Source organism: Diceros bicornis, chromosome 9 (assembly GCF_020826845.1).
Source record: "Diceros bicornis minor isolate mBicDic1 chromosome 9, mDicBic1.mat.cur, whole genome shotgun sequence".
Classification (NCBI taxonomy): Eukaryota; Metazoa; Chordata; class Mammalia; order Perissodactyla; family Rhinocerotidae; genus Diceros; species Diceros bicornis.
In genome coordinates this window covers 52092999-52110345 of record NC_080748.1, presented here as the reverse complement: position 1 = coordinate 52110345, position 17347 = coordinate 52092999, and the positions used below count along the sequence as shown (strand labels likewise).

The 17347-nt window shown below is 37.8% G+C and overlaps 1 protein-coding gene across 1 annotated transcript in view; it reads left to right on the top strand.

The window, feature by feature from the left end:
* Positions 1 to 1632: 1632 nt before the first annotated feature.
* Positions 1633 to 17347, top strand: part of DACH1 (dachshund family transcription factor 1) — a 409856-nt gene continuing 394141 nt past the window's right edge. The window contains exon 1 of the mRNA XM_058548287.1: positions 1633 to 2977. Coding sequence (XP_058404270.1) covers positions 2154 to 2977 — 824 coding nt within the window. The 5' untranslated portion in view covers positions 1633 to 2153. The remainder of the gene's footprint in view (positions 2978 to 17347) is intronic.

Sequence of the window (17347 nt, the reverse complement as noted above, 5' to 3'; positions counted from 1 at the left end):
TAGGCCAAACAACTGTGTAAAGTTTAGTTATCTTTGTAAAAGTTTATCTACTTTTTAGCAAAATCAATTTTCTGAATTCAAATTTCTGAATTCTGAGGCCTCCTGATATGACTGCTATGCCCCAAAAAGTTTAGCAGAAACTTACACAAATTAGTCAAAAGTGTCCTATTTCTCTGTAGACATTCCCTGCACCTTTTGACATCAAACTTCAAAAAGTTGAAAGAATTAAAATAATAAAGAGAAATATGATAATAATCTCGACATCAAAATGGCAGAAACTTCATTATGAAATTTCCCAACACTGTGAACCTGATGTTAATAGTTTATTTTCGAAATCTGTCAAGTGCTAAAGCATTGTTTCTCTCTTGTGAAGTTAATGAACATGTGTAGACAGGTTTAAAGCCTAATTATTTAAGATTCCTAGAGCTATAAACAGAGAACAGACTTGATCTATGTTCAAATCATATATTGGTCAAAGATCCTTGAATAAATACCTCCATGCAACAAGTTAGAAAAGGGAAGAAAAGAAGAGAGCAAGGCCAAGAGGAAGAGAGGCAGTTTCCATTCAGCCTGGTGTGGTATTGAAGCAGAGCTGCGCTGTTTGTGGTCAGCTAGCCAGCTTTGTTTTCTTCATTATTTGCAAAACACATTTTCACTGACAAATCGAAAAGAACTTTCCCAAAATATTGATACTTTTCAAACATGAAAAAAATATTGTTATTCATGTAACACTAGCAGCTAGCCTTGGGTCTTAAAGGACGTGAAGATAGTTGGTTACTGTGCAAGACAGGTGAATTAATTATCGAGTTTTCAGTAAGAAAAATCAGTGTTTTCTTGTTTTCCACTTTCTAAATCTTCAAGGGTGCCTGGTCTCTTCAAAGTCTGGTATTGGTATAATAAGCATTTCTGACCAGCCTTTGGGGCACAAGTGAAGTTATTGTGAGCGATCCACATCAGGGCAAGCAATTCTTTCTTTCCATAATCTCTCAGGAAATAACGAACTAAATACAGAGCATTCCACTATATTTAAGCGGTTTCAAACTGACTTTTTCCCCACAACTTGAAAACTGTCCTGGAATTTTCACTATCTATATAAAAATAAATAATTTAATAGGTAGATAAAAACAATCAGATGCATAAAACAAACGCTTTGCTTACATGTGAATTTTCCTCAAAATACTTTCTTAATAATTATGAAGTGAGGGGATGTTTTCATTGATATCTCATTGGAAAAAACGAGCGGAGATACATCCTAAATCCTTGAAGGAGACCTCGGAGCGCTCTGGCTCCTCTTTAAGTTGGCAGGCGATTGCTTAGAAGGTTTTGGAAAAAATGACGAGTCGTCGCGGACGAAATGGAATTATTAGACATGCAATCTAACGGTAGTAGAAGAGAAATAGATCGCCCTCTCCTTTTCCGATCGCCACTTCTGTGTCCCCGGCTTTTCCTTTCCGTCCCTCCCATAGTTTCTTTCCTTATCCTCCCCCACCCCTCCTCCTTTCCTTGCTCACTCGCTTTTCCTCTGTCTCGCGCTCTCGGAGTCTCTGCTCCGAGTTCCTGGTTGGATAATTTGGGTTAATACTAGTGAGTGAGGTTTCTGCGGCTTCAAAGGGTATTTCAAGTTTCCGGAGCTCCTCCCCTCTGCACCGTGTGACAACAACAACTCGTCCAGCCGGCAGCCTGCACTTTTCAGCTCATTTTCTCTCTGTCATTCCCCTCTCAATCTTTGATCAATGTACTTGCCAGGGAGAACCCAAGTCCTTCAAACCTCCTCCTTTTCACCTTCATCCTTAACTTTGTGCTAGAGCGGGACCCACACAACAACAGCCGACCCTCCCCGCCCCCGCCCCCCCCCCCCCCAAACCAGCCCCCGATCCCAGCCCCCGGAGAGGACTCGCATTTCGACTTGCGGGACACTTTTGTGCGTTTCTCTCCAGAGCGCCTCTCGCGCTCGCCCCTCCTGCGCTCTCTCTCTCTTACCCTCACCTCCTTTTTCCCCCTTCTCTCTCTTGCTCCTTCTCGTTCTCTCCCGGAGTTGTTGTTGTTGTTGTCCCCTAGCTCCTTCTCCCCCTATTTTCCCCCTTCCCCTCCCCGGGGTGTGTGGCAACTTTTCCCCTCGCTTCTCCTCCTTCTGTTTCCCCTTATATGTGACCATGGCAGTGCCGGCGGCTTTGATCCCTCCGACCCAGCTGGTCCCCCCTCAACCCCCGATCTCCACGTCTGCTTCCTCCTCCGGCACCACCACCTCCACCTCTTCGGCGACCTCGTCTCCGGCTCCGTCCATCGGGCCCCCGGCGTCCTCAGGGCCAACTCTGTTCCGGCCGGAGCCCATCGCTCCGGCGGCGGCGGCGGCGGCGGCCACAGTCACCTCCACCGGCGGCGGCGGCGGCGGCGGCGGCAGCGGAGGCGGCGGCGGCAGCGCGGGCAACGGAGGCGGCGGTGGCGGCGGCGGCGGCAGCAGCAACTGCAACCCCAGCCTGGTGCCCGCGAGCGGCGGCGGCGGCGGCGGCGCCTCCAGCACCCCCATCAACGCGAGCACCGGCAGCAGCGGCAGCAGTAGCAGCAGCAGCAGCAGCAGCAGCAGCAGTAGCAGCAGCAGTAGCAGCAGCAGCAGCAGCTGCGGCCCCCTCCCCGGGAAACCCGTGTACTCGACCCCGTCCCCAGTGGAAAACACCCCCCAGAATAATGAGTGCAAAATGGTGGATCTGAGGGGGGCCAAAGTGGCTTCCTTCACGGTGGAGGGCTGCGAGCTGATCTGCCTGCCCCAGGCTTTCGACCTGTTCCTGAAGCACTTGGTGGGGGGCTTGCACACGGTCTACACCAAGCTGAAGCGGCTGGAGATCACGCCCGTAGTGTGCAATGTGGAACAGGTTCGCATCCTGAGGGGACTGGGCGCCATCCAGCCTGGAGTGAACCGCTGCAAACTCATCTCCAGGAAGGACTTCGAGACCCTCTACAATGACTGCACCAACGCAAGGTAAAGAGCGGAGGACAGCCTCCGCCACCCTGGGTCCCTTCCCACATGCCTCCTTGCCCTCTCCTCGCTCCCTTCCCGGCGCCGCTTGCTCCGCGCGCCCGCGAGCCGCGCGCCCCGGCGAAAGCGGCCCTCTCCTCCCTTTCCTCCGGGCTCTCCAGCCGCTCTCGACCGTCTAGGAAGTTGGCACCTCACCCTGCCCAGATCCCGCTCTTCCGGCCTGATCCGCCCCTTGCTCGCCTGGGCGCGGGGGCTTGGCTGCTGTGGGACGCGGGAACCCCAAGCCTCGGGGCGGAGGGGGCGGGAAGGAGGAGCACGGTGCCTTAACGGGAGCCACAGCCCCCTTCCTGGGCCGCGCCAGCGTCTGGGGACCCCTCGCAGCGCTGCTGCCCGCGTGTGCGCTCCCTCGGACCCGGGTTCCACCGCGAGCCGCAGGGCACCGGCGGGGCTGGTTGGCGGCGCCGAGCGGCGTCCCGGGGGCGGGGAGAGGTCGTGACCCTGCCCGGCAGGGTTCGGGGAGCGCCAAGACGCTCTCGGGTGAGGGGCCCGCGAGGAAGCCTAAGGAGTGGGCCGCTTCCAGGTCGAGAGGGGAACGACCTCAGAGGCTGAGAGGCCTGGGGCAATCCCGGGGGACCCGCAGCCAGTTCAGCCCCGAAGCCCCGAGAGAAAGCCCGCCGAGGGGAGGGGTCTGTGTGTGCGCGCATGTGTGCTTGTGTCCGCGTGTGAGCGTGTGCGTGTGCAAAGGAGATAAAGGGGCACATTTGCCCCAGGGCAGATTCGAGAGGGGACTAGCAGGTTTCCTTCTGTAGGGGGAGGTGACCGGGTGCCTGACTCTTGGAAGCTGAACTGCAAAGATGGGGAAGAAGAACACACCTCGCTCGCTCTCTCTCCCACCAAACTGTTTTTTTTTCTTTTCTTTCTTTCTTTTCTTTTCTTTTTCTTTAAAGGTTAGTAGCGCACGCAGTGAGCAGGCGCAGGCTTTGCACTGGGATGCTCTGCGGACCTGAATACCCGGTGCCGTAGCTTCCCCAGCCTCGCAAAGCGCGCGAACCCTGGAGGCCGCAGGACCGGGAGCCCGGCCAGACCAGTTTTATGCTAATGAACGCTCACTGGGGGAGGATCTACCAAGAGGGGGCGGGAGTGGGGTAACTTGTCAGTTTCGGGGTAGAAATGATCATTCCACCCGCTTTCCCAGTTCCGCCTTGCCCCACCATTCTCCGCAGAGGGAAAAGTTCAGAGATGCCGGGAGAAAGCGAGTAGGGAAAGTTGGAGACCAGAAGCGGGCGCGTGGGAACTCCGCGCGAATGCGCGGCGACTTCGGTACCCTCCAAATAAGTTTAACGACCGGGAGAAGGAAAGGAGTTTTACTCTTTTAGATTGTCTGTCCTAGTAGAGCTAAGGAAACTGAGATGGGAAGGAAAGAGGGGTAGGACGAGACCAGAAGGAAACCGGGGTGAAAAAGCCCTTAGCTACTTCTTCCATGGAAGAAGACTCTTGGCTAGTGCCCCTAGAAGGCTGTAAGACGAAAAAGACTCAAACTCCAACCCAGCAAAGGTCCTATCCCGACCTAGCCAGAAACTCTTTTCCGTGTTTATCTGCCATTCTTTGCACGGGGTACATGGGTGTGTGTTTGGGTTTTGAACGTCATTTCTACTATTTTTGGGTGAATACTGAGAACGCGCGCGTGTATGTGCGCGCGCGTGCCCAAGAGTATGGACAGGTGGCAGTAAAGACTGAGGGAGAATCTTGATCACTCAACGTCATTTACGGAGATAATCGGAGTCCTTGGACGTACAGAAGATAAAATATTTGCCAAAAAAATCTATTGTTAAAACTACGCGAATCAGGGCAGAAAATTGTTACAGAGTTATAAAGAATGCTAGTTGAAATATGAAGCCAGTTCAGATATGTTGTTACCTATCCAGTAAATTGGTGAAGCGCTACTATTTTTCTCTTTAGTAATCAAACCACTCTGCTCTTGAATCCTCTCTGTGTGTTTCTTACAGCACACGTTGTACTAGATAATTAATGGCCATTTCACGTAATACATTAAAAAATTGCTGGAGAAAACTTCCTAAAATGACTGCAACGTTATCATCAACGAAAAGCAGGAGTGTTACATCTCTTACAGTTATTCTCTTGATTTGTTTCCCTGAAATTTCTGCTTAGACTTTGGAATTGAAGTCCTTGCCAAATGGTTGGATAATATTCTTAAAGTTATTAGCAAAAAATTTTTTAATAGTTTTTTTTCTGAGGTTAACAACAGCTCTGGAATTTAAACTTTCAGAACCGAGATAAGTTAAATCCAGTAGAACTGTTTATCCCTGTAAGAATATCTCATCCATTTCTAATTGTATTTCAATCACCTGATCTTAATACTTTACAATTAAATGTTATTCTAAAACTCTATTTCAGGTTATTTTTAAGTTAAACGTGGTAAGTTTGTTGATTTACTATTGCATTTTGATCTTTTATCAACTACAAGACTTGCTCAAACCTAAATCCATGCAAATACTGCAGTCATTAACCTTAGAAGATGTGTAGTTGCCGGTATCTACCTAGGTTTTCCTAACTCTGCCACTGACTACAAAAATAGAAAACTTATAATTGAACTCCCTCTCACCAAAATATACTGTTTGCATTGGAAGGCATTATTATTTTTATTGATAATTACAGGTGTTACTGTCTTATTTCTTAACTTTGAAAGCAATACCTAAAATATTTTGCATCTTGATTTTACAAAACTAAAATTACTTTTTCATTCAAGTCCAATTTATGCCTTTGCTTTCAAGATCCTTTTTCATTCACCTGGATATATTGATTTCTTTCATTCTGGTTTCTTTCTCCTCTGGCTACTCCTACTATCTAAAGGAGTAATTTATGCAGAGGATAAGAGAAACTGTGCAAAAAGGCAAACAGTGTAAAGTAATGTATATATACTGTGCAAGAAACATCAAATCTTAGCACTCTCTGCTTTTTACAGAACATATATCTAATTATGTCTCTTAATAGCATCTAGATACCAAAAATCCGAGGGGCCAAAATGATGTTAAAGAAAAGAATGTTCATAAACTTGCTCAAAGCGGCTCAGTCAGTTAGTAACAAACCTTAGAGTAGGTTTAATTTGCTTGGGGCTATTGCATCAGTATGCTGTCTATGAAAACTAGAATAAATGTTGAAGCCATCTGTCATTACCACAAGGAGATGAAATAGAGCCTATCACCTGCTTGATAGTAAAGCTGAAAGTAAGGGTCTCAAAACGTGAAAGAAAATGTAAGGAAATATATTCAAAAGTTGTCAAAAGACAAAGTCTGACCTTGATCAGCTTCCTCCAATTATTATTTTTAAACTAAACATTAGTTGCATGAACTTGGCTATTGCAACAGAGGTGACTTAATTAACTGGTAACCATTAAACAACAACAAAACGAAAAGTAATTATGTACATGGTTAAGTCTCTGTATGAGTCAGTTTCTTGTTTGTAGATTTGTGTTAGGATTCCATTTTCCATGAATTCAGGTAATAAAAAGTGACTCTGTTCTATTTTGTTATCTAAAATGCTTATTTTCTAAGTATCTCCAGAAGAAGATTTTGTCTCAGGATCTTTCAAACCAGATTGTGATTCGGGTCCTACGTGGCCCTAGATTTGTGGCATTTTTTAACTTGAGTAGATTCCGGTTAGTTTTATCAGACATTTTATATACATATACATATATTCAGAAACAGTATTCTTTTATCTTAAAAGTCAGTACCATCAGTGGACAGCAAATTGAAAAACTTTCCAAGTCTTTTTTGTTCAGTTGTAATATATGAATGCAATTTTAGTATAAGAGTATACAATATTTTCCAATTCTTGGCTCTATTGTTTTTTGTCAGGAGTTTCGATAAAGATGGCAAACTGAAGCAGTCTATATTTTTTTAACATTTCCCCCATTGCATGCTTTTCAGTGACACGGACTTATGCACTTATGCATCGAGATAGAAAGTTTCAATATAAATACATATTCACTTCTAACAGATAATTACAATACTTGGCACAGAGAAATTCAAATATTACGTCAAATGAAGAGAGACTATGCTTTTGAAATTTTTTTATTACAGTTGATTAATGGCTCCTATAAAGCCTAATGTTTTGTTTTATAACAATTCAAATAGAATAAGGCATAATTAGAAGACTAAGGCCTAGAATATGAGAACTTAAGTTTGGTTCCACCACTTAGATCTGTATACTTGAGAAATCTTAGCAAATTACAGTTTAATAACTAATATATAAATAAAATCTAAAACTATTCTAACCTAGGATTTACCTTATTCAATCAAATTATAGTGCAAAAGACAAATTCTTGAGTTATTTCGATAATACCTTTCAAACGTTGTTTTGCTTGGAGTTAGTCTCCAATAATATCAGTCATTATTATAAAAAGTGCACATAGTTATGAAGATGGTGCTTTCTGAACTCCACAGATTATTAATTAATGCTGTGAGAGACTTAATTTGATTTGCACATATGATATTTTATTTTGTGAAGCTTCAAATATTCTGTAGAATAAACTACAAGACAGGCTATTTGTTTTCAGAGTTCCATAACATAAATTTTTTGTATTCGCGTTTAATACAGAATTTTTAAACCTTCTTTTTATTAGTCTAAATCTGCTCTGACTTTTTGTTTAATCTACTACATTTCATGGAAATTGCATATAAATTACTGAGACCAGTATTAGCCACTCTCTTTTTGCCTCACTACCTCCTCCAACCCCCTGAGATGTGACACCCAATATTGATTAAAGTCTTGGCCGGATTTGAGCATAAATCAGTCTTCTCTTTGGTGATTTACCGTGTGTGATTCACCAGCATATAAAAACATAATATGCTTTATTGTTTCTCATTTGATGTTTTGTTTTTGGAATGTAAGTAGCATTTGTAAATTAGCTTAATGTGCAACCAAGTAGTTGCTATTTTAGGAACAATTTGTACTTTGACTATCAATTAGTATTATTTTACCTTTCCAAGTTATTTTACTAAATTGTTTCATACAATTGCCTTTGTTAATCAAGTAAAATAATCATTTAAATTGCATTGTATTAGCAACATAGAACACATGTGTTGCAAAATATAATGAGAAATGAAACTCTCACAGGTTGTAAACAGTCTCCCTTTGAATCTTTGTCTGAAGAAATTAGTTTGAACTACGCCTTCTCAGTAGGTTCAGGTGAGTCTTCTAGGTTTCATGAAACATTTCGATTTTAAGGTTTTTGTTACTTGGTTCTTTAAAAAAGTTAAACTTTGCCTGAGTTTTGTCTTTCAAGGATTTCATTTTCAGACAGTTCACCAGGAAAAAAAAAAAAAGGCACATCAAGTTACATACCTTTAAAATGACAAGAAACATAAAAAATTGATATTAACTATTTGGGTATTTAAATATGTAATTTAAATAAAGTTTTATCGTTTTATATTTGAACTGTTCTAAGAATAGAATGACCTTAGCATGTACCAGCATGTGCCATTCTCTTAACTACTGAGTTACTGCGTTGTGATTGGTCAGTTATATACACACACATACTCACACACACACACACACATGTGTTCTTGTCTAGAGGCTGTAGGTTAAAAATTCTAGCTAAGAATACATTAAAAATACATTTCTATTTATATTTTCAGGCTTTGAGACTGCATTAAGGAGCTTCTTTTCCATTATGTTGATGTTCAATAATCTATTTTTTAATGAAGAAAACCCTGAATTAAAAGCCCACCTAATGGGGCTTAGATAAGTGTAATATCAAAGGCTCTGATGTACACAGATATGTCTCTCTCAGGCATAGCAGAGGCTCTGTGAGCCTACATTGGGTTCAAATTCCTTTACTTTCCTTCTTCTCAATCTGTCAGAAGTATTTCCAGTCAAAAGTAACCTTTTGCAGCAATAGCTGTCTTTTTAAATAACTTTTAATTGCTGATCCTTGCTTTTTGGTATAAGTCACAGTACAGAAATGACTTCATTAAAATAGTGTAGTTCGTTTACCAAATTATTTCTTTGGAAAACAAGAACACCATGGATAGTATATTTGTATTTGGTCCGGTAATTAGTTATTATTAGATTAACTGGAGGATCACTTTATTTTGATGCACCTATTTACTTTGAGAAAGTTTCTGAAAATCTTTTAAGAGAGTGTCTATTACAGTTAATGATTAAGTTTATATTTAAATGTGCAAATGACTGTGAACAGAATTTTCTATCTGGTATCAATTAGTCAATTAGACAATCAATCAATGAAAGCTCATTGTTTTTCAAATTAATGATGAAATTAAAATTATTTAAATAAAATAACAGATAAATATCCAATTAAAAAAATATATATTTATGTCAAATCACATATAGAGAATGACCCAAATCACCACTTAATCCAAAACCAGGGACCTTGAACCAAGTGCATTTTAAATTTCTTGTATATTTTGACTTGGATTTACTTTATAAGATAAGAGGATTCTAATTTATCCATTAAAAAATTCATATGCAGATTTTTCTAAATTGGGTATTGAAATACCCAATGACTGAATTTTGTCAAAGGTGTGGCCCTGTTGCTTTCTGATTCAAATTAGCTTGGAGTTTATCCAGGATATCAAGCTGGGATTCTTTTGCACATATAAATGTACATGACTCGAGTGAAAGTTGTCAAAGACAACTTACTAAACTGGAAAACTCTCTATGTCATTATTTAATTGGTCTTATATTTTTGTGCTTATAAGTAAATTGAAATCTCTAAAACTGCAGCACAGCAACACACTGAATACCTAGTTGCTTTAAAAAACGTTTTAGAGGGTAATGATTAAAAAAAAGAGCTTAACTGAAGCATCTAAAACATAATATTATATAAGGTGAACACAATACCTGGAAGACATTGCATGTTTCTAGCAGGAAGTCAAAATTATTTACTATGATTTGAAGAATGTAAATTTAATTTACTATAAGTACTTATAATAATGCTGCTGTGGAATTTAAGGTATTATATATGTTTGACAAAAAATTGGATATGCTTTTCAAGCATGATTTTCGCAAGGCAAATATTGAAATAGGCAACAAAATAGATTGGTTACTTTTGGTTAGTAACTGGAGAACTGAGGAAAGTTTTCTTTCCTTGGAACAAATGAATGGAGAGATAAAGTATTAAAAAGTCACAGCATAACCTATTTTTGAATTTATATGATATTAAGTATTTCTAAATAATTAGATTACCTCCAGTCACAAGAGGAGAAAAAAATACTTTTCTTCAAGGACAAACAAAATAAATCAGGAAAGAAAAAGTACTAGTTGAAAGGGAATTATTTTATGGAAGCACATAGAAGCATTTGGAGGAAATACCTGCTAATTCAATTTAAAGGATACCAGTTACTTCTTCAGTAAAGGTAATGAAAATAAATCTCTAGAATATGTTAATAAGAAATATTTTATCATATTCACGTATCAAGCACATGAAGTATTTTGTTAAAATCTTAAACTGTATTCTGAAATTTTATTAATAGCAACAGTAAATGGGCTGTATTATTCACAGTTATATTTTAAAAACATTTTGTTTTTGAATGAACAAAGCAAATCATTGAAGGTATAACAAATCTTTGAACCCATGTCAGCTCTGCTAAAATACACTGATATACTCAATATTGTAATTTCTATTTTATATTTAAAATATCTGATTTTTCTTTAGCTTAATTCTTGAAAATGATACTTTTTTCTTCAGTTAGGCAGTTTCTAGTTTAATAGTGCCTTTGGATTTTAAATGAATAACTTGGAACACTTTTAGTTGTTATATTACCAGTCACACATTTTACACTAGGATGGATGCTCGGGTGTGTGCAACAAGTGTAAAATATTTGTCTGTATTTTAGAGACCTTGTGATGAATATTTTAGTTTTTATTAACCTTAGCCCATTTGTAATCTATGTATTTATGCTTAAATAATTATATCTTTGTTAGAAGAGCCTTTACATATATGTACATGTGCGTATGTACACACACAAGCCTGAAAGACAGGGCCATAGGACAACTTACCAATAAAATTGGCTTTAATTTTGCTCTCTGTAATTAGTTGAATTATAAAATAACACATGAAAAACAGATTCTACTTTACTGAATGATAATATAAAATACATTTAAAATTAATTTTAGGGCGAGAGAAGTAATTTATACTTAAAATTTAAAAATATGCAATGTTACATAGTTACAGTGATTAAGAACACCTTAATTTTCTTAAGCCTTGATTTTTATAATAACTAAAAGGTACTTTTATTTCTCTCTGGAAAATACGTATACTGAAAATTATTTTATTTGTATGAAATAGATATTAAACTGCTAGGAACTCGAATCTGTACATTGTTGAAAGACATTTAATGTGCTTGATGTCATTGCTCCACTACTTTTATTGGTTTATTTTATTGCCTCTTGCACTTCAGAACAAGTGTATCCTTTAAAATCAGTGGATAAATGATAGGAAAACAATTTCATAACCTTAAAAAAAAAATGATTGCTCTTCTAAAAGCTTTGCCATCAATGAGATGAGTTAGGAATGAGGTCAATGGGTTAATCTGTAGGTCTACATAAGGAAATGTGTATTACCACTTCTTGCAGTGGACTCTAATTGTCTTTGAAAACACCTGGTAGAGGTCTCTTTAAATTGAAATCAATTACTTTCTCAATCATGCCATGGCATTTGTCAAGTCATTACATCATTGGTAAAAGTGCAAGCAGGCATGCACATTTTTGCAAAGTAGAGAGGAGCTTATAAAACAGGGACTACTTAGACATTTCTGCCTCATCTGAATCTTGTGGAATCAAAAAAAAAAAAAACCTTTTACATAATAAATGTAAAGTGACATTCGGTAAGAAGTTCATCTTTGCATTCAGTTATCTAAGTAAAAAGAAACGGGTTTCACGTGACTTTTTGCATCATCTGGTATGCACATATTTTGAAAAAGTGTAAGTAAGTAAAAATGGTTTCAAAATATTTTATGACTTGGGAGCTCTGACACTTGCATTTTTACCCTCTAAGAACCCTCTGACAAGTGCGTATTATAATCAAAGATGAATATATGTCTGCTGTTCACTGATTCTTTTCTTCACACCGTTGACAGCACATGCGGATTTGAACTTGTACCAGGAACAGCTCTTCCACGCTTCAAATTGCCGAAAGACCCCCAGGGGTAGAAACTTGACCTGCTTTTATGAAACCATAGAATTACGTTTATACAAGTTACCCCATGGGAAAGGAATGAACTGATCCCACTTCAGACCTTCATATTGGAGCCTTCTGGCTCAAATTTGATTTTTGTTTCTGTTAACACCTGTTTGGCTACCAAATTTAGTAACCAGATATTCTTAGGAAATTAAAAAAATATTATTCGTGAATGACATTTCACAGTTAAGCCAAAGCGCCGTCAAAATTTTGCAGCTATTCAAGTTTTCACATGTTATCAAAATGTTACTTTTTAAAACAAAATATCTGCCTTTTAAATATACATCCTAGATCTGAGGACTTTAAACATAAATTTGTTTAATTGGACCTGAAAACATTTATTTTGTACTTGTTTATTAATTTCTCTCAATTGAAGAGTCAGCCCAAGTAAGGGAAGAAACATTTTTTAGGGAATTTTTCCCTGTGATTTCAGAAGAGGGATTTTTATATGAATATATTTGATTTTTCTTAGACTCACATTTTAAGTGGTTATATTTCTTATTTTATTTTTAGTTGGACCACCTGAAGGTGTTTCCAGAAGGTTGCTTTTGCCAATAACAGTAACAAAGGGAGGTGGTCATTGATAAAATGGATACTTAAAAGCTATTTTTATTTTAGATAGATTTGCTTTAGTTATGTGCATTGGGCCTAAGTAGCAAAACTGAAGTTAATATGTTCAAAATAAAGAGGAATTTAAGTATGTAACAGTTTAATTTCTGGAATATCAAAATGCTGTATCATATATAGATATATATACACAAATGGATAACTAATATAAATGGGAAGGATTATAATATCTCTTTGCTTATAAATGATGGTGTTAAATGACCACCATTAGATTACAGAACCTACTTCTCCATATAGAATGATTTGCTCTCAATCTTATATGCACAAAACACTTTATAAATGGTAGAGCAACACACATACATATATACCCCCACTCAAATATATGCAATTACAATTATGAGGGTTAAATAATTCCATGACTGGATTTTGGAATTGAGGTTAGCAAGTTCCTTTCCCAATTAAAAATTAAAAAGAACTTCAAAGATCTTTCACTTCTTTTTTTCACTTAACATCAATAAAACCATTTGGATAATTGGTTTTTTCCCTACAAGAACCAAACATAAAAGTTCCTAATAAGAATGGTTATAACAAATCAATTTGTGGAGTAGAGGAAAAACATTGAAATTTCTGGTGGAAGGTATACCACTTTCCTTATTATCATAAGTTATGATATCAAGGAGAAAATATTTAGAATTTTAAACATGTGCTGCTTCTTCATTTTTATTGGTTGGTATGTGGCAAAAACTTACTTTCACTGTAAGCTAACATTTTCCTGCCTTGCCTTGACTCTTATCATTTGAATGAAGCTGGAATATTAAATCAATTATTCGAATGTTTCATAAGATCACTTTGATGCCATATTTATAAAATAACATTTGATTAAATAGTTCATTTAATTTGAAAGTTTGCCCCAACTACTTTCACAGTGATCTAACATGGCTATTGCTCTCTGCTTTCTCTGACTATGATGGAAGGAAGGAAAGGAGGCAGATCACATGACTCAACCACATTATGCTGTTCTTAAAAAGAATCTAGTTCAGGAAAGGCAACCTATTCTGACTTTTGTAATGGTGATAATATGAAGTTTCTGTGACCTTTTTTGTCTTCCAGTGGCGCTTTGCAGCTCTATTGCTAATAATGATTGATGATACACCACGTGAACTGCAAAAAAAAAATCACCTTAAAAAATCTTGCTGTAAAGTGCATGAAAGAAAGGAGAGATGGAACTTTAGGCAATTCCCTATAAGTAGAGTAGTCCTTAATATTGCACAGAATTCTATATCATACTTAATATAGGAAGCCTTCAGACACAAACTAAATTTCATCTTCTTAAATATCTTTACCATATAAATTATCCTCATAATAATACTCTTTTCACTAGAAACTCGAGTGAAATTGTGCGTGAAATATAAACACTTTAATCATGAAATTTTCCTAAAAATACCTAGCCCAAAACAGAACAAACTGGGTTTTTGAGCTGTTGATATTTAGATCAGATTTCCTAAATTCAACAGTGTGAAAATATAGCTTATTTTTGTTAGAGTATTTTATTCCAAGCTTAGGAAATAAAATTAAAATGATATATTTGATCTGGAGTAAACTTCTTTGCTCTTTCTTTTGGGGAGTGGGTTAAATAAGGGCCCATCACAGGGAGGCTGTTTGTTTTCACAAAAGTTGTTTGTGATTTCAGGTACTCTTGGGAAATCTCTTGATCAGATTCACATCTGTTCCTGTCAAAGTGGGTGCTAAGATACCGGTCACCCAGCAACCATGTCCAAGAGGGAATTGGGCCGATAATAACTTCAAAAAGGAATGACAGATGCTAGATTAGGATGAAAGACAAAACGCATGAAAAATGAGCTTGTTAGAATCAAAAATTTGTTCAAGCACCTTTATGCAAATTAAATGAATATTGAATATTTGCATGCAGTAATTTCTACTTTTTCATTTGATTGAAAAGAAAAGAATAGTGGGCATTTAAACTCACAAATGTGACTTCTTTCTTTTGTACTAATCAACATACAAAGCCGAATCTCTTTTTAAAAAATCAGATTAGCCACCTGGGTTCTTCTATCTCCACTAAGTATGTTATAATGTTTTTCTTACAACAGTGGTACTCTTTGGGACAATTTGGTTTATCTAATTTTTTTCATAGTGAACAGTCTTGTGTAAATTGAGACTATTTTAGATGAATGCAAATCCATTTCTTGAGAAAGCATTTCAAAAGTAACCTTATCCTGTTGTCCTTGAAATTGGTTAATGTACATTAATAAAAGATCACTCAAGATGAGTTCACACCAAAAACACAGGCTTCTTATTGACTGATTAAATAACAATGCATTAAAGTAAAGCAGGGTGGTATACCCGAAATGAAGAGTAGCCAGAAAGATCTCTTCAAAATTTAAGATGCCTTTTGATACATCACTAGTTTTTCTATTGAATTGTTCACATGCTAATCAGAATTTAGAAGGGCCTGATAAAAGGTAGTGATTGAGACAGGTTTCTGAGTCTTGGTTTAGCAATGTCTAATGTGGTCACGTAGAGAAATTGATTTTCTTCAGAAATTAATTAATTTTTCATATCGCCCTAAGCTGCAGTTAAAAAGAGTGCATACTTGTCTGTTTTTTCCAGAAATATTGCCTAATCATATTAATACCATTGCCCCAAGGATGAAAAGATAATTGTACAAATGCATTTGGAAATATGTATCACTGAGTATTTATGATTAAATTATGCAAATAACCCAGCTCTCATCCTTTCCAGACCCAGATTGTCTAATTAGGATTGATATGCTGAATAGATGTTCCAGAATTTGAATACAAGCATGTCCAAGGAGCAGAAAATTGGAAATGACAAGGCTGAAATCCAAAGAAAAGTGTCTTTCGTTTCCATACTTTGTTAATGTGCTGTTAGCAGTTGAGGCTTTTTTCCATGCTTTTGGCTATTTTGTGACTCATATGTCCTTATTAGAAATAAGTATGCAAAATGAATTGAACTTTAGCAAATAGCATTTCATTTCTATTTGGTGCTTATTTAAAAATAATAATCCTCTCGTCATTGAAAGAAAACATCACTAAGTTGCTTCAAACAATGTAAACTTATCCTTAATTGAGTGACTTTTTTTTTTAACTTCCTCTGAGTTGGTATCATACTTTTATTTCAAACTAGCTCTCCGAACTTAATCGTATACCAATCCAGTATTTTCTAAGGATATGCTTTCTTGAATTTACAGTTCATTCATTTATTCATTCATTCATTTACTTAAACACCTGTCTCCTTATATTTGGAGAAAACTGTTTAAGCAACAGTTCTGATTAGGAGGAAAAAAGCAGCACTTTAAAAGTCACAATGTTTGAATTTGAGGTCCTCAGCAGGCTTTCTCCCTCATTGATTACACTCATTCATCTTAGATGGAGGGGTGGTAGTGAGGAGCTAGGAAGGGACTAAACTGTCAGGACTCCAGCCTTTGTTAAGCAGCGGGTAGTCACTGCCTCTGAACTCGCCTGGCTCCTGCTTTCCATCTGCAGGGTGATGGATTGCTATGTTTAATACATTTCAGCTTTTGTCTGTCATAGTGTGGACAGACAGTACCATCAGTGATTTCAACAGTGATTAGGAAACCGTTTCAAACCACTCCTATTGGCCAGACAGCTTCCAGGAATGTCTGATGAAACATACTCATTGGCACTCTCACCATGTAAATGTGTAGTTTAACTAGGCACAGATTGTACACTCACTGTTTAAAACAACACAGAAGCCCACTGAGAATTTTACTAGACTACATATCCACTTTAATGCAAAATCACACAAGACAGTATTATAAGAACACTTTGGGTCTCAGACTAAAATGTTTATCCCAGGTGGTCCCAAGTTAAGATAGATTTGTATTCTTTAAAAAGTAACAGCATATGCTTAATGGCAGGACTATATTCCATAGACTATGATGTCAATTGTTGCCATACTCATCAATAGAGAACTTTGGGAGGGTAGAATGTGAGGACTATGTTAAAGCAATAAGACATGACATGGCATGTGCTATGCTGGGATTTGCTGAGCTGTGGGTGCTTTGTGGTTCACAAGTCCAAAGAGTGAATGATTTCAACAACCAGAAAGCCACTATGTACTAGCTCAATATTTTCCCTGGAATGTCTTCTTCTATTTATAAAACTGGTGCTAAGAAAATACAATTGACTAAAGGAAAAGAAAATATTCTTTTAAGCCATTAATAACATAGGCGAAGTTTTATTTGGAGAATTGGAGTTATATCTAAATAAATTGAATTTTACTAACTCTATTATAATGTACCAAACATAATGGAAATTTTAAAATGTATTATAAACGTGGAGTTTTAACTCTGTTAATAAATAGGTAATTATCAAAATACTAACCCAGCCAAAGTTTTGAAACAAAAACCTAAATCAGGAGAAGCTGCTTGCTTTCAACTAATCTCTATTAACAGGGAAGATTAGAGAAAAAGTTTAGGTAGTTAACAGCAAAGGTCCGATAAGAATAAGAACTCCAGATCCCTGATTATATTTTCTCTTACTGATACGGTTCTTACATTGCAAACTTTTCATCTGAGATCC